The 23,740-nt window shown below is 39.8% G+C and overlaps 1 protein-coding gene across 1 annotated transcript; it reads right to left on the bottom strand.

The window, feature by feature from the left end:
• Positions 1-1,086: 1,086 nt before the first annotated feature.
• Positions 1,087-17,297, bottom strand: GATM (glycine amidinotransferase). Its single transcript, XM_043555515.1, has 9 exons — positions 17,100-17,297; positions 15,355-15,573; positions 9,018-9,213; positions 7,844-8,034; positions 6,741-6,878; positions 6,221-6,385; positions 4,755-4,818; positions 4,176-4,292; positions 1,087-2,136 (listed from the first exon to the last, which is right to left on the bottom strand). The coding sequence occupies exons 1-9, from the start codon at positions 17,166-17,168 to the stop codon at positions 2,024-2,026; spliced, it is 1,272 nt and encodes a 423-aa protein (XP_043411450.1). The 5' UTR covers positions 17,169-17,297; the 3' UTR covers positions 1,087-2,023.
• Between the last annotated feature and the right edge of the window lie 6,443 nt (positions 17,298-23,740).

Here is a 23,740-nt window from a genome sequence, read left to right as displayed (position 1 = left end):
GTAGAAATCAGACAGCAGGAGATTAAGGGGTAAATAAAAGGTGAAAAAGTAGAGATTGTAGGTAAATTCTTTCTAGAAGCTTAGCTTTAAAGAAACTGAAGTTGCCAGAGGAATCATTTTTATTTTGAAATTATTTTCAGTATGACCATTTGCTGAGAGGATAAAATAACAAGCATACACACATAGAAGCTGGAGTTACATAAATGATGATAACTGATAAAGCAAATTCCTGAAGGAAAGACTGCAGTCAAAGGATAGTCATATAGGTTGGACCTGGTCAGAAGGTTTACCTCGTTTTCTGCAGAAGTGAAAAAAGTGTCTCTTTGTAGAGGGTTGAGAAGCAGAGACAGTGAGGAGATGAAGTTCTGACCTTTCCCTTTAGAAGTTGAGCCATAAAGGCGAGGAGAGAAAGGACTTTAACCAGTGAATGCAAATCACAAATAAATCTGCAAGGGACTGGGGCAGGAAAGCTGAGGGAACTGACACTTGATAGCTTTTATTTTATCCATGAGAAATGAAACATTAAGATCAGATAAGAGAACACAGTGAAGGTCTGGAATAGCCACGGAGGATAATGTGGAGAGGTATGGAATAGAACTGCTGAGTGGTATTGAGACGTGGGAATATATACCCTAGGTGTGCGTCAATCTACAGGATCAGATGGATTTCTTAGCCCAAGTACAGAACTGATAGGTGTTTCTGTGGTGGATGAAAAAGGACAGCAAAACACAAAGGAGCCTACGCTGTTGGCACCAGCAAGGCTGAAACCTATGACTCACTTCAGAGTACATCTTGCCCACCCTCCCACCCGCCCCCCCCCCCAGATTTGTCATGAGTCAAGACATTTAGCATCTTGAGAACAGAGACTTTTAGGGCTAGGATTAGTCCCTTATATTCAGAAGATATTCAGATATTTTTTGAATGAATGAAATCTGACTCTACTAAACATTTCTGAATATAAGTATTAGGTTTAAATTATCTACCAGGGATAAATATGTTATTTCAGAGCATTAGAATTATGTCCCTAAAGGCACATTCTTATAATTTAGTTAGGCTTAAAATAATTAAACCAAAGCTAAACTCTAATGGAATCAATTCTGTAACATAAAAGTTTATTAGAATAAAAATACATGTACAACCCAACATTAAAATTATTTTACATTGCATGTAGGTTTTACCTCCATTAGTTTTTTTAATGCTTTTAAAGTCTGTGCTTTAAATAATTTTCACATCTGTAAACCAAGCTTAGATTATCAAAGAAGCAATGTATCCACTAGATACTGGATAGCAAAATTTAGAATTGGAACTGATAGTTATAACCTATTGCACTAAATATTTCTGTAAAATTTGGACAGAGAAAAGGATTAAACTACATCACTTGAAATGAGGTAAGTTTTATGAAAATGCTTTTAGTAGCAAATATTACCAATGTTGAAATAAGAATATTAAAAACATTTATGGGAAATTCACTTAAAATGTTTGCATAGTCTAGGTTATCTTTTAAAGATGAAAAATTTTTAATTACTAAAATTCCTTATTAGAAAAAAGAGACAAGTATCTGTTTCTGCTTAAGATCTGTATACATTCTAAGTCTTTCTCTCATTTAGAAAAAAGAAGTGATACAAACATTCACAAGTCTGGAAAAAAGGAAAAAAATAATGAAGATTAGGACCAACTTTTCAAGCTGCCTTTTGGAAAGAAAATTAAAAACAGAGGTAGATGGTTAAATATTAGTGGCCAAGTTACTGAAATGACTAATTTTTGTCTTAATACACATTCACCAAATGTTTATACTTGAAGCCAAATTGTAAATAAATTTAGGAGTAGAGAGTAAGACCTAGCACAAGTTATCTTCCTTATATCAAAGAAAAGTAATAAAAATAAACCAGGCTTAAGACCCCTGTTAAAGATATGATTGTTTAAAGCACTACAGTTCATGCACTTCTTAAAGTGGGAGAATCAACCTTATCCCTAAGCTTCCTAGATTTATCTGAGGCCAAGTCGCAAGCACTGTCAGGCCCGGTCAGTCAAAGTAGGACTGCAGGGTGCCTCGGCGCCGGACATCACAGGTCCAGCAGTGGAAGCCTCCTCCCAGGGAATTGGCATTACGGATGTTAACCTTGATAGTACTGATACCTGCATCAAAAGAGAGACATGTGGTCAGTTAGATGGACTCCCGTGAAGATTCTCCTATAGTAAGTAAGCCTAAAGATGGGTAGGAATCCTGTGTCTCTAATCCTCAAGTCTATCCCAACCCCAAACAGTCTTCCAACTGTATTGTCACCAATTCTATTTCATCTAATCTATTCCACTGCTAATATAAAATCTTCACCAGAAAGTCAGCAGTGACTGTGAAGTCTATTTCATTCCATTGACAATTCACAAGTCAACAGGTTGGATAAGTGGATGTATCTGACAGGATTGACTTTATGAGACCACCTTAAGAAAACGGAACAGAGCTTGTATTTTAATATGCTGGGTTGTATTGTCATACAGGTACCAAATCCACTCAGACAATTAGTTTAATCTGGCACCATTTATACTGATGTGGTTATGATGTGCATGGCCTAGTCAACCAGTGGTATTTAGAAAGAAATCTGTTGTGTTCAGTATAATGGGGTTTTAAAAAAAAATCTACTCTCTTCCCTCAAGAAACTCATTATTTTGAGGGGAAAGATAGCTACAGAGTCGCAAAAGAGTCCACTGGTATATTTAGGGAAGGAAGGCAGCAGGAGCCATCAGAAAAGACTTTCCTAAGAAAGTGAGACTGGGCAGGGTTTTGGAGAGTAAGAATAGGGTTTCGAAGGGGTAAGGAGTGGGCTTGGGTAAGGAGTAGGCTTTTAAACACAAATATGTGTCCTGATAGACAGACATATCTGTCTTATTCAGATGGCTAGAGCCATTTTCATCCTGAATTGGAGAGGATCCAGTTGCTTGATAAAGTTTGCTTTAACAAGTTACCTGTGCCTAAAATTATAAAATAAAATTATAAATCATATATTTGGTTCTTAATAGTATCTTATATTGGGAAACAATAAAATCTTAATGGACAAAGAAACTGAACCCAAGCAGTTGAGCTATTTAATGAAAGCCATAAAAAAAGTGGCATAGCATTAGACATCATATCATTTGATTGGGATCAATCTACAATTGACAGGCCAATCCTTTTGAACAGATACCACATTAAAGAGGGATATGTCAAAGGGGCAAATACTTTCTTCTGAGTAGTATACCTGAAATATGAGACATGAATTAAAACATGACTCACTTTCAACAAGTATATACTGCCTGGCTTTATTTGACACTTAGGATACATCATTTATGTGAAGAGTGATAAAAACACATACTTCTGTACTCTATGTAATAGCCATATGAACATCCTTTCTTTCAACAGTTTTCTCAATAGTGTTAGAATAACTGTTTTAAATTTTGAATATCAGGATAGGTAAATTCCCACCCAAGCAAAAACTGATTCTTATTTCAAAGGGGCACCTGGGTGGCACAGTCAGTTAAGCATCTGACTCTTGATTTCAGCACAGGTCATGATCTCACGGTTCACGGGATCGAGCCCCCTGTCGGGCTCTGTGCTGGCAGTGCAGAGCCTGCTTAGGGTTCTCTCTCTACCTCTCTCTCTGCCCTTCCCCCCTCAAAATAAATAAATAAAAAATAAAAATAAAATAAAGCATCAGTAATTTCTTTAAAAAAAAAGCTGAATGATTTACTGACACCCTCTACTGCATGTCATTACTTTGTTCATTGTGCTTATCACACATATGAATCACATCTGTATCTGTACCCTTATAAGTCCTTTAAAATATGTAATGACAATTAAATTACTTTTAAAGGACCCTTAATGATTCAATCTCTTATTTGTGGAAGGACTTCATAATCTATATGCTCATCTCAAAGGAGTAATTCTTCATACATGGGCACCAGGAGGTTAGATAAATCATAGAAGATTGATAAACTTCTTGCTAAGGGGGTGTCTGAGAAGACTGGAATGCAGCTCCAACCTTTTGAGATTATGATTGTTAAAAATACTGTGCATGTGTGAAATAATAACTTGATACCTCCAAAAGGAACAGAAATTGAACCAGACCTACCAATGTAATTTCTTCAGTTCTTCTGGTTTAACACTTTCATGTATGACAACATGTTTCATTTACCATACATACCCAGCTTTTCAAACATCTTTTGAATTGGGACTTCATTGGCATCCACCATGACACGTTTTTCATCTAGCATTAAGACATTCATGGAAAGCCATTTGGATGACATCCAGAGTGGGTGATCTAAAAACAGCAACAACTGTTAAATCATGTCTGCTACCATTTTTGTTTAAAGCAAGGATTCCAAAGTAAAGAATATTAAAGTGAACTCCATTCTTTCAGTAGTTCACTTTCCCTGAGAAGTTTTATTTTAATCTTAAGAGAATTTGTCTATAAATGTTATGATTCAATCTATACCCATTACACATTTGGATTTCACCTTGTTTTCTTTAAAAACTCATTTCTTGCTTTGTGTGATGTTTTATACTGATTTTTCCCACCTTCTTGCTTTCAGTTTCTATGGAAGAAGTTGAAAATATAAATCCCAGCCTTTCTCTTGTACCTATAGGCCCAAGTGCTAGTTTGCTCCTTCCTGGGGAAACATTTTCACTAAAGTGCTAAAATTTGGGCTGCTGTCTATAGATGAAAGGTCCTTAGTCAATGAAGTACTCATGTTGGTCTGTGAGTGTATAACAGTAAACATACCATCTGGGATGACCGGTATTGGAGGAGTAACTATGGTCCATCCTGCTTTCTTGAAAAGATCAATCTGCAAGACCAAAAAACAAACAAAAAATAAACCCCAAAGAAGTTTAAATCCACATATGCTATTCTTATCATTCTTAATCTCTGATAGCCCTTGTGATTAATAATTCTTTTTGAGATGCTGTCTTTTCAATTGCCAAAATAAATTTAAATTTTCAAACATTTGAAATGATTTTGTCTGAAGCCCAATTAAAAATGTGCATAAAATCCCCCTATTTCCAGGTTAAAGGTAAAAAAAAAAAAAGTAACAGAAATGGTAAAGCTTTTAAAAATATTCTCATGCTTTATTCAAGTTTCAGAGATCTTAAAATACTGAAGATACTTTCCGTGAAAAATTCCCGTTAAATAAAATGAAAATATTTCCTAACTCTTTAGTTATAAGAAAACAAAAATGTGACTATGGTAAACCCATAGTCCATCACTTTGTATCTATGACCATGGCATGAAGACAGATGTTATGGATGTACTCCCAAACCATAATTATCCTTAGTGACCTATTATAACCTAGTCATCCCTATGGTCATATACTCACTTAGTACATCAAAAAATTATATTAAAAATGAAACAAGTAAATAATCTTGGTCATTGATATAAACCTATGGAATATAAATGAACAGTGAGGGGCACCTCGGTGGCTCAGTCAGTTGAGCATCGACTCTTGGTTTTGGCTCATGTCATGATCTCATGGTTTGTAAGTTTAAACCCCGCATTGGGCTTAGGGGTGCTGGTATAGAGCCTGCTTAGGATTCTCTCTCTCTCCCTCTCTCTCTGCCCCTTTCCTGCCTCTCTCTCTATTAAAATAAAAAAAGAAATGAACAGTGACATGGTAAAATAGTGGTGTACTGCAGCCTACCTACCAAATAACACTCACCACCCAACTGGAAGTAGGAGGGGGCAAGTAGAAGTAGGAGGCTGCAGGTGACAGGGACAGACCAGATGCAGGGCAACAGCTCTGCTCCTCCCTGCAAGGTGGGGCTGGCCAAAGGGGTCCTGACCCACTGGAGAGGGAGGAAGACACCCTCTGCCCCGTGGCATTGCCCAGCCATGCAGGGACCATCCTGTTTGCAACTTAGCTTCTGTGGCCTCTTGGCTGCAAGTTAGGGGATAATACACTGTTCAATAAAAACACACAGACACACAAACTTGAGGCTTTGAAAGCAGCAAGCAGTAAAGTCAAAGTCTGATGACGCTACGCTAATTATCATGGCTACAATGTACATTTGTGAGTGTTGGATACCTTGTAGTGAATCCACCATAGGCAATCCAATGTTTGATCATCATAATGTTGAGCATTGCTGAATTTGTTATTTAGAACAATTAGAAGCTATGGAAATACTTAAAATAGAAGTGGTAATTACGTCAGTTGCTAGATTATTGCTTTTCCAGAGTTTTAAGAATGTCCTTACCTGATGACACGGTCGATCAGGGTTGGAAAGCACAAGACCAGGTCCAATGATATTGAAGGTGGCATCAATATGCATTGGATTGGGGTCTTTAAAGGAGATGATATGCACTCTGTAGTCTGGAGCAAGATGCCTACGCATCCATTCAATGCCTAGATAGTTTGTAACCTAAAAATGAAAGGAAGACCTAAATCTATACAGATTTGGTTCTGTATTTAGATAACTAAAAATATTTAGGATGGGGGCACCTGGGTGGCTCAGTCAGTTAAGTGTCTGACTCTTGATTTCGGCTCAGGTCATGATCTCATGGTTCATGAGATCAAGCCCCACTCTCATGCTCTCTCTCTTGAAATAAATAAACTTTAAAAAATAAAAACTAATAAAAGATAAAATAAAAATATTTAAGATGAAATATTTTCATAAAATAAATAAATACAATAATTTATAAGTAAATAATGTAATAAAATAATAAATTAAAGGTATAATAATAAAGTGTGAAATTTAAGAGGCAGCTTTTATTGACCTGGCTTCTCTGTGCAAAAATATCTCTTCCAGCTCTAATGAAGTCAGCAGCATCAAAGCATGGCTCGAACTCAGTCGTCACAAACTTTCCCTGAGCAGCCAATTTGTGTCTGTCTTCTACAGAATGGATAGGGTAATTCTGATTGGAACAAGAATGAATACATACAATGAATTGGTTCATAAGGAAAGTATTTATGGGGCATTCATTACTAAGAAAATTAATTAAACATCATCATTTCCCCAAATACTACTACCCTGTTTTAGACTAAAACATGCATGGGGAAGATGTAGGCCCCTGCTAACTAAATCAAAACAAACTGACAATAAAAACCAAAAACTAGGCATGGCAGCAATTTCCTGATACTTAGAAGCTAGTGGCACAGAGGTAGTAATGGTTCTGAAAATATTCCGTGACCCATGCATTGATTTATGTAGCTATCTACAATATTGAAACTCAACAGGATGAAGTCATTCTGTTCTTTTAGAAAAGGAATTTGGTCCTGAGCCTAACTCATACCATAAAATGAGATGCCATGCATCCCTGCCAAATTTGATTTGGTGTGGTGGAATGAATTCACAACTTATTTGTCTTTAAACAGAATTTTTAATTTTTTTTCTTTCTATAAATGATCAAATAATAAATGAGCTAACAAGGGACATATACTTCCTTTTACTGTGAATTTGGCCTGTAAACCAAACTGTTTTTCTGGAAAAGAGAATGGAGTTCACTATACTGACTTTTGTTTCCACCAATGAATAGCTGTGTGCCTTTAGGCAAGTTATCCTCCCGGTAAGGGAATGATTGATGCTACTCCCTCAGAGGGTTTGTGAAGAATAAATAGGACTGAGGATGTATAAAGGCACTTAGCTCAAGGCCTAGCACACAGTAAGCACCAGATAAGTATTAGCTATTATTACAATTACTATTATTGTCATAATATTATTTATCTTATTTTCATCATAAAATCATCATTTTTTTTAAATGTAGGTGATGCTCTCAGTTTCTGAAATGAATACTAAATACAAGGTATCAGAGAATCTCTCTCATTTTCTGTGGATTATTGAGAAATTTACTAATAGGCTCACCTATAATTAGGGTCTTACCTCATCATAAAGCTTATCAGCCATTGTTGGTTTAGGAGCCGTTGTCCACTTGGCGCCACGGTGGAAGTAGTCTTTGATAATTGACCGGTATGCCCGGTACTCAAAGAAGCGGGCACGCCATGCCATGGGAGCCTCGATAATCTCATTTCCCACAACTATCAGGATATCTCGAGGCATCGCACCATATAAACCTATCAGACCAAAAAGTTCCACAACAACCCCAGTAATGCAAGACAGAAAAGTCTATGTAATAGAATCCCAGTTTTTGGTTAAAAAAAAAAAATTACAGAAAACCTATATGCATGTGTATGTGTATGTTTCTATGCAAGTGGAAAAATATATGGAGTGATATATACTATAGTGTTATCATGAACATTCTGTGTGGGGATGGCAAAGCTAAGAAAGAAAGAAAGAAAGAAAGAAAGAAAGAAAGAAAGAAAGAGAGAAAGAAAGAAAGAAAGAAAGAAAGAAAGAAAGAGAAAGGAGGAAGGAAAGAAAGAAAGAAAGAAAGAAAGAAAGAAAGAAAGAAAGAAGGAAAGAAAGAAAGAAAGAAAGATAAAGAAGGAAGGAAGGAAGGAAGGAAGGAAGGAAGGAAGGAAGGGAAGGGAAGGGAGGGAAGGGAGGAAAGAAGGAAAGAAATGAAGTAATAAGGTCCTTGTTCAGAGATCTAGAACCACCAAGTCTTCACACTTTTGTAAGCTCCTTTCTTACTACACAGAAACAGAGTTCTTCATGGAATATCAGTACAAGATAAAAATTGGGCCAAGGACCATTTCTAGAACTGTAAATTAGAACACTGAACTCAGGCACAAGAACAGTCTTGTAGCAATGCCAGTTAAAACTAAAATGGGAATGTTTCTGTTCCCCCCACCCCTTAACTTCTGTACTTGAGGAAAATTAAATGGAATCCACCATTCTTATGAAAGGAAATGACCACAGCGTTTAGAAAAACTTCTTTCAAGAAGATTCTGATTTATAATGGAGTTTAGAATATGGACATCTCAATCGTATCAAAAAGAACCAATCTGTTCCTAAACAATCTCTAAAGTTTCTAAGGATTATTAAAAGAAAGGAATCTCTGAGAAATTATCTGAGTTTTCTCCTTACATATTAAGAAAGAAATTATAAATTAAGACTAGCAGTTTAGGTATCCAACATTACCCGAGTCACTTACCCGTAGACTCAAAATCAGGAGTTTTATACTTCAACGACCAGTCAATGGGGTCAGGCCTCCTCACTGTCACTCCTTCCATTTTTAAAATATTGCACATCTCTTCAATTTCAGTAACAGCCTTTTTCAAATGATCTTTGGGAAAATAATGGCCTCCGTGCTTCTGGTAAAATGGCCAGTACTTTTCATATGTGTTGGCCTAGAAGCAGAAGAAATTAAGTGTAATACTTATAGGAGAAAAATACAACTCATGATAGGGGCATAGGCAGTGAACAATGATTTGTATAACTTAGTGGCAATGAGACAAAGACCATGTCTTGTTTAGTGTTGATCCCCAGTACTGAGCACACTGCCTCTCTAGGAAAAAACCCAGTATTTGTTGAATGAAAAATTCTAAATTTCTGGGGCACCTGGGTGGCTCAGTTGATTAAGTGGCCAACTCTTGAGTTCAGCCTAGGTCATGATCTCACTGTTTGTGAGTTCTAGCCCCATGTTGGGCTCTGTGCTGGCAGTATGGAGCTTGCTTGGTATTCTCTCTCTCCCTCTCTCTCTGCCCCTACCCTGCTTGTGCTCTCTCAAAAATAAATAAACATTTTTTAAAAATAAAAAAAAATTCTAAATTTCCTTGATGTTTTTTGAGACCTTTTGCTCTCTTTGCCTGAAATCTCATGCCCTACCATTCACAGCATGTCTGCCCTCAGATGGGCTTGGAATCTTCTTGGACCAGTTTTTATAAGCTTCAGAGACAACACAGGACCCAGGTGCTCTGTTAGTCTCAATGAAATCAAGAGAACAAACAAAAGAGCATAAGAGAACAAAAGTATATTTGTACTTAGATAAAACTATGCTATCCATGCATCCCAGAATTCTATCTAGAAAACAGCACTTCAAGATATTTTGTGGGAAAATAGGACACTGCCCCCTTAAAATTAGGGACATGCTCTCAAGCATTCTTTGTTTCTCTTAAAAACCCATTATTGATTTTCTCATTCAACAGAATTAGCACCTGGCAATATAGTGCAGCAGTGTAAGTCTACTTTTGGTACTCCTATCCTTCCCTGCAGACATGTCCCCCCACAATCACACTTCTCCCCTCCCCAGTCTATCCAAGTTCTCATATTGCTTCAAGCCCTTTTGTCATAGAAGAAAGTGATCTGCTAAATGAATTCACACACTTGTGGCAGCTGAAAAAAAGCTTAACATTTAGAAAGTGTCCAAGGGTCATATGCATTTTAAGAGACAACTGAATGAAAAACAGTTAAATGCTTTACAAAGGCTTAATTTATAAAAAAAAATGACCGATGAATTAGGGTAGGCATAACAACTATAAAATATTGGTTTCCAAAAATATAAAAATGTAGAAGGATTCTTCATTCAGATTGTTGTGCATGTGCCAAAGTTATCAATTTAAAGAAATACACTGGGAAATGTAGATGATGTATATGGATGTAATTTATCAAGACAGATGAAGTAGAATTCCAATCGGAAGATCCATATGCTAAGAAAAAACCTTGGCCTTTCATCAAAAGATTGGCAAAGTGATATACATCGATATATTTTAAGTTTAAAAAATAGTTCCTTATATAACTGATTAACCACCAGTCCTGATCATGTCAGGTAAGGTTTCCATCACAAATCAGACAATTTCAGATAGTGGTAAGTGCTATGAAGAAGGGAACTGGATAATGAGAGTGTGTAGATGTCTAGGTCATTAATGTCAAAGATGATGTCTTTTCCAGATTTTCTGTCTCTACTTCCATTTCCACCTCAGTCTGATAAATATCACACATATGGAGGCAGACCAGCCTCTTGTTAGTTTGGTACGTAAGTTCATATCCGTTAGGCTGGAGCTGAGCCTGCTTGAGAAGGAAAGGAATCTCAAAAACATGTCTTTAACAAACATGGAGCATGCCAGTGAGGCTCTAAAACAAGGGTTGACAAACTAAAATCCATGGCCAGATTTTTTTTTTAAGTAAATACAAGTTCTATGGGAACACAGGCACACTCACTCATTTACATACTGTCTGGGGTTGCTTTTGTACTACACTGGCAGAGTTGACAGTTGAGTGGTTGTGACAGAAACCTATGGTCTGCAAAGCCTAAAATATTTACTATCTGGCCTTATACAGAAAAAGTTTGCTAATCCTTGTCTAAATGATTAGTTACTTGCTTTACTTTTGAAGATCTATAGGAAAACAACAGGCTCAATTTCTGGCCTGTGAAAAATATTATCAGTATCAAATTATCAGTATTAATTTGCGTACTTTTTAAGATCAATCTACTCTTTTTAAAAACAAAAGCATTCCACTGTTTTCTTCTCCTAGGAAGTCCTGCAGCAGCCACTGGAAGGAGAGGATAATAATAACTCTTTGTATTCTTCTCAGACACATCGTGGTACTACTCATCCATTCACCACTTTCTCCTTCTCATGCCAGGCACATCTCTTACAGTCCACGAAAGGACAAGAAGCCTTTGAAAATGTAACACTGGGTCACAGCAGACGCATAGCCATGTTGTCCTGCCAGACACATTCCAAAGTATTCTGTGTAACTGTGCAGAATGAAGCTTGCCTTGGTAAATATAAACTAAACTTTCCTGGGGAAAAACAGCTATTTGAACAAGTGTGAGTTTCCTTGTGTAATGAATACTGTGGCTAAGGTTGGACAAAGTCCAAATGATCAAGGCGCATTACATTTTCTAAGAGATAATTGGAAATTATTTACACTTCCTTTGTAACCCTGCTAAATGAGTTAGCAAACATTTACCAAGTGTCTGCAAGATAAAAACCACTATATTAAATGCTTAGCATGTGATGTTTTTAATAATCCTTTGCAGAGATGTGGCTGCACTCCTAGAAACTTTATAGGTTTTCAGAGCCTAAAACCCTTCAGGGGAGTTTGCCAAATGAATTTTAAATAATGTCTTTGGAAGGCTAAGAAATATCAATAGAAACTTCTTATGTATCCAGGTGCAAACTTATATTACATTAACCTTGACTGAGTTTATATTTTATAAAAGGTTCTTTCTCAAGAGCTTTATTTAAAAAAGACAAAAGCGAAACAAAAACTACATATTTGATGGAAAGTATTCGTTATGTTTTACAGAATAAAATGCTTCAGAGCTTTTAAAAACTGTGCTCCCTGACAACTACATTCCTTACTCCCATAAAATTTCTTTAGCCCTTTTGTCTTCTAATATGTCTTATGCTCTAATTGCCTATAAACAGTTTAATACATAATTTTATCTTTCATTGTTCCCAAACTGATTAATACATCTGAATCATCTTTCTCTCTTACTTAAGGCCTTGCCTTCTACGGGCCATGCATGTCTTTAATATTCTCTCCCTCAATGCCTAGTTCAGTATGTGGCATAAAGCAGAAATAACCAGACATATGAATAAAATCAATACTGCTAAAGCTAGTAATATCTGCAATCATCACATTTACATTACTTTTGTAATGTAAAACTAAATCGATGCAACAGTAATGAAGTGTGGTTTTGTCCCTTGAAATACTTAGCATGTAACCTTTTACCTTCGTGTTTAATCTTGTTAGGTAGATAGCGAACCTCTTAATATCTTCACTTTATTGAGGCCCAGAAATTTGTGGAATCTTGCACAAGGTCAAAGAGCTGATTAGCCAAGACTAGTATCAAGCTTTTTAATCAAATACATAATTCAGTCTTGGTCTCCTGACTTCAGCCTGCTATACTTCCCACAAATGACAGAGAACTCAAACTCATGTCTGAGAATCATGTCTGTTTTCATAAGATCACATAGTACAGAAGTCAACAATTTCATAGACAAGTAAAAGGGTAAACTATTGCTTGAATTTGAAATTTAATTCCACCCAATTAAAATGGTTAAGGGATGGGACTTCTTTGCAAGAAAAGACTTAAAAAGATCACGCCTTTCTAAAACATGTGGATGATACATAAATTAATCTGTTCATCAAATTTCAAATATCAGAACCAAAGGTAGTTTCATAACAATTAGAAGAAGTTATTACTTTTTCTATTTCCCTGTCTTCAAGGTCTAATTAAAGAATCATTTTCTTCAAGAAGACTTCCTAACTATCCAGCATTTGGTTGTTGCTCTCCTGACATTCAATTCAACTGTTAGTTGGTTAGCAGAAGATACTTAGCTTTAATCTTTGTTTCTATATGACCATCTTATCTGTCTCAATAGAAAGCAAGTTCTTATGTGCTGATACCTCTGGAGCCCTGGTATACCGCAGGCAACATTTCTGAGGATGATGATAATGATGTAACAGAACTTATTTCCTTAATCCATGTTATAAATAAAAATGTAAATATTCAAGAAGAATTTAAGTACATTGAAGATATATTTGTAACCCATTATTAACAGAAGCTCAAGTTGTGTCTGCAATGTGGATGGCACTCCCTTATTCAGGATGCAACCTGAACACCAACCCACAGAGGCCTGGCCTTAGGAATATCACAGATAACACTAGGAGTTTTTAAAAGAGAGATATTACATGTTGCCAGGGAAACCCTGAAAGGCTTTGTGGAAGGTACCATCAGAGCTATGTGGTAGTAAGAGGGGTAGGTTTAAACTACAGACAAAAGGGGTATCTGGGTGTCTCAGTCGGTTAGGTGTCCAGCTTTGGCTTAGGTCGTGATCTCATTGTTTGTGGGTTCAAGCCCCGCATTGGGCTCTGTGCTGATAGCTCACAGCCTCGACCCTGCTTCAGATTCTGTGTCTCCCTCTTTCTACCCCCCCAACTATCTCTCTTTCTCTGTCTCTCAAAAAGAAAAAAAAAAAGAAAAAAAAGTAAAAGAAAAAAAAGCTGTAGACAAGAGAGGTACAGGTACATAGGTGGAAGAGTCCTGAGTAAGAGCAAAGGCATGAGGATTGTTTGGGGAACAGTCTAGTTTGGCTGCTTGTATTGTTATCTTACAAAGTCTTCTGCAAACCAGGGTGAAATATTAGAGCAGAGAGGAACCCAAATAGGAATGGGCATCTGCTAACCTGTCTTTCTAACACATCTCTAAGATGAACCAATGACTCAAATGGAGAGTCCTGGAAAGGCAGATAAGAACCAGATTGTGAATGATCTTGATTACCATGAGAACTTTATCTGGAGCAGTATGGGGGGGGGGGGGGAACACGTCGAAGATTGGGAAATACAGGAATGATAGGAGCAGGATGAGCAACATAACTGAATTTTGGTTTAAAAAAAATCACCCTGGGGCGCCTGGGTGGCGCAGTCGGCCAGGTCACGATCTCACGGTCCGTGAGTTCGAGCCCCGCGTCAGGCTCTGGGCTGATGGCTCGGAGCCTGGAGCCTGTTTCCAATTCTGTGTCTCCCTCTCTCTCTGCCCCTCCCCCGTTCATGCTCTGTCTCTCTCTGTCCCCAAAATAAATAAAACGTTGAAAAAAAATTTAAAAAAAAATAAAAAAAATCACTCTGAGGGGTGCCTGGGTGGCTCAGTTGGTTGAGCATCCGACTCTTGATTTTGGCCCAGGTCATGATCCCTGGGTCGTGGGTTCAAGCCCCACCTCAGGCTTTGCGCTTAGCATGGAGCCTGCTTAAGATTCTCTTTCTCTGCTCCTCTCTCTTGCTCACATGCTCTCTCTCTCTCATAAGACAATTTTAAAAACTCACTCTTATAGAAGCTGGAAGGTGGTTTGGAGAGAAAAGCAAATGAGGGAGACCAAAGAAGAGTTAACTGCAATAGGCAGTAGATGAGATCCTGACCAAAGGGAGCAGCAGAGGGATGGAGGCAAGGTTGCTTTTGACAAAAGACTGGTTAGATCTTAGAAAAAGGATGTGGAGGACCTGACTGAAGGAGAAATCGGAGGTGATTCTTTGATGTTTCAGCGTTAGTGAAGAGGAATGCCTAAAATGAAAAGGAAGGAATGAAGAAGGGTCCAGTTTAGCAGAGTGGCTGGCAGTTGAACTCAAGATGTGCCAGGTGTGAGGTCCCATGGCAATACCCAGCAAGGAATTTAACATGTTGGCCTGGAGAGAGATCTGGACCAGAGTGGAGGCAGGAGCCAAAGCTGTGAGAACAGCTAGAAGAGGGCCAGAGTGAAATTCTGCTCAAACCCAACATTACAGACAGGAAGATGTGAGGCATAGTGAAAGTACTACATCCCCAGATAAGGTCTGTCAGAATCTGAAGGAAGGGGTTATTTGTGTAAATAGCATCAAACACTTGCAGAGACTTCAAGTAAGATAATTAAAATCACGGCTGGATTTCAGAGGGGTGGAGTAGGCTGCAGTGAAAGCAGTTATAGAGGAGAATGGAAGCAGAAGCCAGCCTGCACAAGGTGAGGAGTGAACCCCCTTCAGACATGTGACCATCCTTGCTTTACCTTCACCTCCACGGTGAACGGTGGAACACAGGCATTTTCAGCTCTGCCCACGATCACTTCCTCTAAGGGGTCCCATTCATTGTAAGAGGAGACAGGGCAGTCCTTGGGCAGAGGATCAGTGGCCTTATCGTCAGCTGCACAGGAATTCCGGGAGGAAGCAGTAGCTGCCTGGGTGCTCTGGAAAGTTCGCTGCACCCATCCTGTTAAGGTTCTTCCAAGCTTCCAAGAACAAAGAAAAGATTATTACGTAGTCCCATATAGTGCTTGGTGAGAGGGGTGAGGAAGTAGAGGTGGAATGAAACCCCGCATAACATAGACATTTAAAACCCTTTAGGAGAAAGTAAACCAAGATGTTAGGTAGTATATAGTTGGCTAGTGGGGTCATAGTTTTACCTTCTTGTTTGTACATTATCCTTTTATCTATCATATTAATTGGCATAACTCTTTAAAGCCACTCAGAAGATTCTGTCCCCAGTGATCACCCCCCATATTTATCTTAGAGTGGATTTCTGCAAACAAGTTTTAATCAAGCTTTAAGCAACCCTTCAGCAGATGATGGGTCACCCCATCCCTATAAAACCACAGAAAGCTGCTCCATATCTCCCTGCCAAGTCCAGCTAAAGGAAGTAGCCTCCTTTCCCCTTCAGTATTAAAAGTCATCAATATTATAATCCCCCCCCAAGTTATAATATAGAAGCATACACAACCTTATTTTTCAGAATAATCAGCTTCAAACTAAAAATTTTGCATTGCTCACACACTTCACACTCTTTCGCACTTCAATTCTGACAGTGACCAAGTGCCATCTGCTTCATTTTACAGATGGTCCAGAGTATCCTAGCCAAGATAAGGATTAACCCAAGCACAAATGTAAACAACAAGAAAGGAGAACTAAGGACTTCAAAAAAGACTTTTGAAAATACAGGGCCTATAAAATCTAGAACAGGGGAGTCCCTTACCCAGTGGGCAAACTTCAACTGCCCTCCCCCCCACCGCCCCACCCCAACCTCCCATCTATATCCTACTCCGTTAAATGGCTTAGGAAGGAGGCAGGAGAGGAGCCAGGGTGGGGACCAAAGGAAGAGGGAGAGTGACAGCTGTTCTGGAAGCAGTTTCGGGAGGGAGCAAAACTGCCCTGCTATTCCTGTCCTAGGAGCCAGGGAGGGTCTGCAAGCACAAGCTTACATACCAGGCAAGAAGAGGGTGGGGGCTCGGCAGAAAGTCTGGCTACAGACTGAACTTGCTCCTCTCTCGACTCAGGACTCCATGTTCCTCTTGGAGTGGGCCTGCTTGCTCCCTCTCCTTCCCAGATTCTCACTTTGCCTCCTCTCCTGCCCACCCACATCACACGCATTTCCCCGAAGGCTCTCCAACTCTATGCCCACCCCCGGCACTGCACCCCAATAACTCGATCCTTGTATTAAGAAAAGTCACGTGTCACCCCCAGCCCCTCACCCCGGGCCGGAAGCTCCTTGGAGCGAACCCAGTGCTGGTGGGAGGGCGGTGCCCCCTGCATTGACGGCCACCGTGGCCGGAGGTGCGCAGAGAGCAACTGTGCCCACGGGGTGTGGCCCCAAAACGTGTCCCGCTTCCCCAGGGGCACCGCCCAGCTCCCGGCAGCCAGCAAAGGCTCTCGAAGCTGAGCATTCAAAGGGCAGCAGAGGACCATTGTCAAGCAATCCTGGCTGGGGAAAGTGAGGGAAGGCGCGCACGCGGCCGCCGGCAGAGATGGGCGGCGCACGCACCCGAGAACCGATGTAGTGCACCGCCTCGGCGCCGCGGCTCCCGCCGCGCAGACACCGCACCCGCAGCATCGCTCCGCGCCTAGCTGGTCCACGAGCGGAATGTTCCCGGTGCTCGGCCGCGTCGGTCCGAGCCTCCCGAGAGCTCGCCAGCAGGAGGTGTCGGGGCGCGCGGCCCTATGCCTTTTGTAGTCTCGCCCCGCCCCTCCACCTCCCGCGCTCCCCATTGGCTGCTGGGAACAGGTGGCGGGGCCGGGGGCGGCGGGGGGGGGGCGGTGGCGCTGGCCCGCGAGTTGGGCCGCCCCGAGTTAGGAACTGTTAGGGGACTGCCGGTGGCACCCGGTCAAGCCCCCGGTGTTTGCCTTTTTTTACCTTGTCAATCGGCCGACTGGCTTCAGCTACCGAGCCCCACCCGTGTCCGCCGAAGGAGGCCCACCACTGCGTCGGGGAAGGGGAGCAGCACGCGACTTCTGACGAAGTAAACTTAATAGTACCTTAAATGTGCCCAGTTGGATTACATATGTAAAGTGTTAAATACGGTCACAGGGTTAAATTCGTCTGTATGCACTGACTCAGTCCCCTCGTTTTGCAGTGAATGAAGCCACCTAAAGGTTAGGTGGCTTCCTAGGGCAACACCGGGATTGAGACTGGAGAAGAGTAAGTCTGGAACTCAGGTTATCTCCACTCTCCGGGGTGCTGCACTTTCCACCCATGAGCGTTTTCGGTGTTTGGGGGAATGCTGGACGTTTCAAATAGTCGTTGGCCTTGTGCCCCTGGCTTGAGAAACTCAATCATGAAAACAGAGACAAAAGTGGGCCAGATATAAGGGAGGTAGTCCTCCCTTCCAGTCTCGTCTTCCCTTCCATTTCATTTATTTAACTTTTTGTTTCAATTTGATTAGGATACGTTTTTTTAGAAAAGTTCCCTAACAGTGCAAACTAGAGAACTCAGTTTAACATTTAAGTAACCTAGCAGGAAAGGGATCAGAGAGATTTGAGTATTTTGTTTTGTACCTACAAAATATCTAATTATTTATTTTTAGTAAGCTGTCTTTTTAACTCTGGTGTCTCAAACTTGTTTTCCAAAGCTCACTGATGGAAGGCACCAGACAAGCAGGATGGCAGGGGAGAAAGAGCCCTGGAGAGGGAATTGGGAGAACAGGGTTCATGTCTTGACTCTGTAATAGACTACTGTGTGTCTTCTTGAGTAGCAATCTTCTTATCCTCAAAGGGAGAACACTTGCATTTATTGTCCCTAGTACACAGGGTTGTTAAGGGGCCAAAAGGAGAGATTGTGCATGCGAAACGTGGTGTGGCCCTAAGATCTATATGAATATGAGGTAATATTTTACCAGCTCTAACCATAAGGAGGCCTCCAAATGTGATAATAGGGTGAAAGGAGTCAGTAAGTCTAGGTCCATATCTTAGCTCTGCTACTAACTTGCTTTGTGACCTGGAACCAAATTCCTTCTCCTTTCTAATGAAGACATCACACTTCTAGTGAAGGTTTTGGCAAATCTCTAATATTTCTCAAAATTTATAAAGTACCTCTCCCAGGAATTAAATGCAGAAAGTCTAATTTTCTAATGTACTTGCAATGGTCAGAGATGTACTCCTCAATAAGGGATTTTATTTTTTTTTAATTTTTATGAATATAATTTACTGTCAAATTGGCTTACATACAACACCCAGTGTTCATCCCGACAAGCGCCCTCCTCAATGCCCATCACCCATTTTCCCCTCTCCCCCACCCCCCATCAACCCTCAGTTTGTTCTCTGTATTTAAGTCTCTTGTGGTTTGCCTTCCTCCCTCTCTGTTTGTAACTTTTTTTTTTATCCCTTCCCTTCCCCCATGGTTTTCAGTTCAGTTTCTCAAGATCCACATATGAGTGAAAGCATATGATATCTGTCCATCTATGACTGACTTATTTCACTCAGCATAATACCTTCCAGTTCCATCCACATTGCTGCAAATGGCATGATTTCATTCTTTCTCATTGCCAAGTAGTATTCCATTGAATATATGAACCACATCTTCTTTATCCATTCATCAGTTGATGGACATTTAGGCTCTTTCCATAATTTGGCTATTGTTGAAAGTGCTGCTATAAACATTGGGGTACAAGTGCCCCTATGCATCAACACTCCTGTATCCCTTGGGTAAATTCCTAGCAGTGCTATTGCTGGGTCATAGGGTAGGTCTATTTTTAATTTTTTGAGGAACCTCCACACTGTTTTCCAGAGCGGCTGCACCAGTTTGCATTCCCACCAACAGTGCAGGATGGTTCCCATTTCTCCACATCCTCTCCAGGATCTATAGTCTCCTGATTTGTTCACTTTAGCCACTCTGACTGGAGTGAGGTGATAGCTCAGTGTGGTTTTGATTTGTATTTTCCTGATGAGGAGTGACGTTGAGCATCTTTTCATGTGCCTGTTGGCCATCAGGATGTCTTCTTTAGAGAAGTGTCTATTCATGTCTTCTGTCCATTTCTTCACTGGATTCTCTGTTTTTTGGATGTGGAGTTTGGTGAGTTCTTTATAGATTTTGGATACTAGCCCTTTGTCCAATATGTCATTTGCAAATATCTTTTGCCATTTCGTCGGTTGCCTTTTAGTTTTGTTGATTGTTTCCTTTGCAGTGCAGAAGCTTTTTATCTTGATGATGTCCCAATAGTTCATTCTTGCTTTTAATTCCTTTGCCTTCCCCTTCCCTCTAGGATTTTGATAGTTTCCTATGCTCTTTCATCCATTTTGAGTTTATTTTTGTGTATGGTGTAAGAAAGTGGTCTAGTTTCATTCTTCTGCATGTTGTTGTCCAGTTCTCCCAGCACCATTGCTAAAAAGACTGTCTTTTTTCCATTGGATATTCTTTCCTGCTTTGTCAAAGATTAGTTGGCCATACATTTGTGGGTACAATTCTGGGTTCTCTATTCTATTCCATTGGTCTATGTGTCTGTTTTTGTGCCAATACCATACTGTCCTGATGAATACAGCTTTGTAGTAGAGGCTGAAGTATAGTAGGTACATATAACAGAAGGTATTGACATTACTGTACACCATTTCTGTTTGAGATCTGAGGACACCCTCATATCATTCATCAAAGACACTTCTAATTTTGCAGATGTAAGAATTGGAAATACCTGGAAATGATGAAGCCAAGATGTCATTAAGGTTTATATAAAAGAAGCTTCATGGGACGCCTGGGTGGCTCAGTAGGTTAAGCATCTGACTCTTGATTTCAGCTCAGGTGAATGGAATCAAGCCCTGATTTGGGCTCTGCGCTGACAGTATGGAGCCTGCCTAGGATTCCCTCCTCTCTGTCTCTCTCTCTCTCTCTGTCTCTTTCTGTCTCTCTCTCTCTCTCTCTCTTAAAATAAATAAATAAACTTAAAAAAAAAGAAAAGAAAAAAGAAAGACTCATAGCCACAGAACATATCCTAATCTCCCTGGAATCCAAGGGAAAGTTTGTGGATAAAGCCACCCAAACCAGTCCTATTGCTATAAAAGCAAGCCAAAGCACTTAACTCACTCTCTTTTTCTTTCTTATGTGTGGATATATGCATTGCTTTTGAAAACATTCTGTAAAAATTTTTAGATTGATTTGATCAATGGGAAGCATAAGCCTTCCATACTGGTTTGTTTATCTTATATTGTGTATCCAACTCTCCAGAGTATTGATGGTGATACCTGGCAACTCCTTGGTGTTTAGATACTGCTTTTTTTTTCTGAAGAAATGGAATAGACCATGAACTCTTGTCTTCTTCTCCTTCTTTGGCAATAGGTTAGTGTAACACCAATTATTTTTATTGAACCAATAATTTTAGGATCTTGGTGGTCTCATAATTAATGGTTATGCATGTTCATGTCTAATAGTAGTATACTTTTGTAGGTTAATCTAGAGGCATGATTTAGGGTCATGTAGGGATAAAAGGACAAGGAATAGGAAACTCATCAGAAGCATGGCAGATTATTCTGCTTTCCAATTTCTCCTTCATTACCATTGCTTTGTGGACCATACCCAGCTCTACCTGGTTCCAGCCAATGAAGTACAGAGTTTGAGAAATGTGTCCTGAGATTAAAAAAACCCAAAAAGCTAGTGCAGTCTTTGGGTCAACACAATGAACAACAGAAGAGCCTATTGTAAGAATTCATTATTTCATTGTCATGGTTAACATCAGAATCTGTGCATAGGAAGCAGTCATAATATGTTCCTAGAACTTAAGAGATATGGGTACTCTGTGAAACTAGTAATACAGGCGTACACACACACACACACACACACACACACACACGGTGGATGAAATTAGCTATCTTCAGAAGTCAGCCTTTCTGAGAGATATTTGTACTTATAGTTTAGGGGACAGGATATCTCTCAAATTAAATCAGAAAAAGATAGGACTACTCAAGTCAAACAAGATGACTACAACATATTCTCATGACTAGAATGTAATAAAAGAAAGATGTAATTTTTTTAAGTATTATTTGGGGGACACCTGGCTGGCTCAGTTGGTAGAGCATGTGACTCTTGATCTTGGGGTTGTGAGCCCCACATTGGGGGTAGGGATTACTTTAAAAATTTTTTGTTTATTTAAAAAAAAAGTAGTAATTGGACTGCATCAATAAAATGTCTCTGTATACACAAAACAGTGATAACAGAAACTGTGTGGAGGGCAAGGGCCTGGGTCACTATGGAACAGGGACAAGAAGGAGGTTTTTCACTGCATACCCTATTGTACTTTTAATTTTGTACATTTGAATGAATTTCCTATTAAGCAAATAAATATTTCAAAGACTGCATTTACAGAGGTGTGATTGTCAAAATGGAGCTTTTAAAAAGAAAGCCAGGGTGCACAGTTTGTCAGAGTCTGTTCATCCAGCTCTTTCTAAGGATGGAATCAGAATATTCTGGTCCCTGAAAATGTGATGCCTATTGAGGACAAGAATAATTTCATGGGTTTTGATGGAATATCCTTCTAGAATATTCACCTTCTCCAGCTTCTGAGTTCACTAAGCAACCTTATCATTCCTGGAAACCTTGACATGGGGAAAGGGTTCACACTTCAGGCTGAGCACAAGTGACAGACAGAGCTGGGAAGGTGGAACTTTCATTGTAAAGTTTTACATCAGTATTCTAGCTTATCCTTCACAGTTTGGTGTGATTCAGTCCTTGCTTTCAAAGTATATTCCTCTTCTCAATGTTCTCCCTTTTCTGTCTGCCTGCTCAACTCTGGGTGAACTGATGGAATCCAGTTTCTGCCCCTGAAATTCTACGGGACTGGCTTGCTACCACAACGCCGTGTTCTCCTAGCTCACAGCACCTCTCCTGCTGCTCTGGAATTGCCTTCTTAGCTGTCTGTCTTTTGCTGGACTGTTCACTCCAACGGGGTGGGAAGCCTGTTTTATCCACTACTATATCCCCAGCACAGTGCCTGTCACAACACGGGTCCTCAATCAATCTTTCACTGAAGGAGGTGCTGCTCAGAAAGCCTGGACTAGAATAACCGGACCTCCCTCTTTGCTAACTATCTTACAGTCTTCGATTTCAGCATCCTTTATGTCTCTGGAAATCCTCTCACGTAACCTCAGCTATTCCCACTATTCAGATGATTTCCAGTAGTTTTAGCACCACTTTCTATCCTGAGTACCTGACCTACATTTTCAAGTACCTGCAGGTCAGAATGGTAGCCTGGGAGCTCTGATACCAATTTTCTCTTCATTCAGCCTGGGATTTCTCATCTGAAATTAAAGGCAATGGTCACTAGATAATCTCAGCTTTAAAAATGCCATTTCTACACTGGGATTTTTGTCAGCAGCTCAAACTCAGTCTGTCTGCAGTGGAACTCACACCAGCCCTTCCTCCTTCCTCCTTCCTCCTAGAAAGGGTTGTACCTTTTTCTAATCATTTAGGCTTGGAACTCTCTAAACATCTTTGCTTCCTCCTCCTAATCTAGTCCTCCATACCCAATGAGTGGCAAAATCTTATGAAGGCAGTTTCTGCCCAGTTCTCTTACAAAGGCTTTTAGGATTTTTATTGGCAACATCTGGGTCATTACTGGCCAGCATGTCTTAGAGGTGGATTCTTTCATCAGATGACAACTGCAAAACAGTAACTCCAACTAAGTGAAACCCAGCTCTTTCCAAGTATTTAAAATAATCTCAGCTTAAGTCAGCACTCAAACCCATCTGGCTTTAAGAATATTGAAGAAGGAACGTTGAGAGTCTGCTCCAAGGAATCTTATTATTTCTTTCACATCAATCTTCAGATACCTTTCTGGAATCTAAAAGCAGTAAACACTATTCTCTTTTAGGTCCTAACTAAACTTAAACTAAAAGGCAAAGGTCATCACCATCTGTTCGTGTCTTGATACCATGAGTATATGGCAGGAAAAACAGCTGGATCTCTTGCGGTCTCACCCCAGTATTTTTTTTTTAAATAAAAAAATAAGTAACAACTTTGTTGAGATATAATTCACAAAGCATAAAGTTCACTCTTTTAAAGGGTACAAGGTCAATGGCTTTTTACATACTTACAGTATGTGAATGTAAGTACTCACATACTTACTTGTTCATCTATCACCACAAATTCAAGTACAGTTTCATGATTCCAGCAAGAAATCCTGTCCCCATTAGCAGACACACTCCTCC

Source organism: Prionailurus bengalensis, chromosome B3, assembly GCF_016509475.1.
Source record: "Prionailurus bengalensis isolate Pbe53 chromosome B3, Fcat_Pben_1.1_paternal_pri, whole genome shotgun sequence".
Lineage (NCBI taxonomy): Eukaryota > Metazoa > Chordata > Mammalia > Carnivora > Felidae > Prionailurus > Prionailurus bengalensis.
Note: the sequence above shows the minus strand (reverse complement) of the source record. Positions and strands in the feature narration are given on the sequence as shown.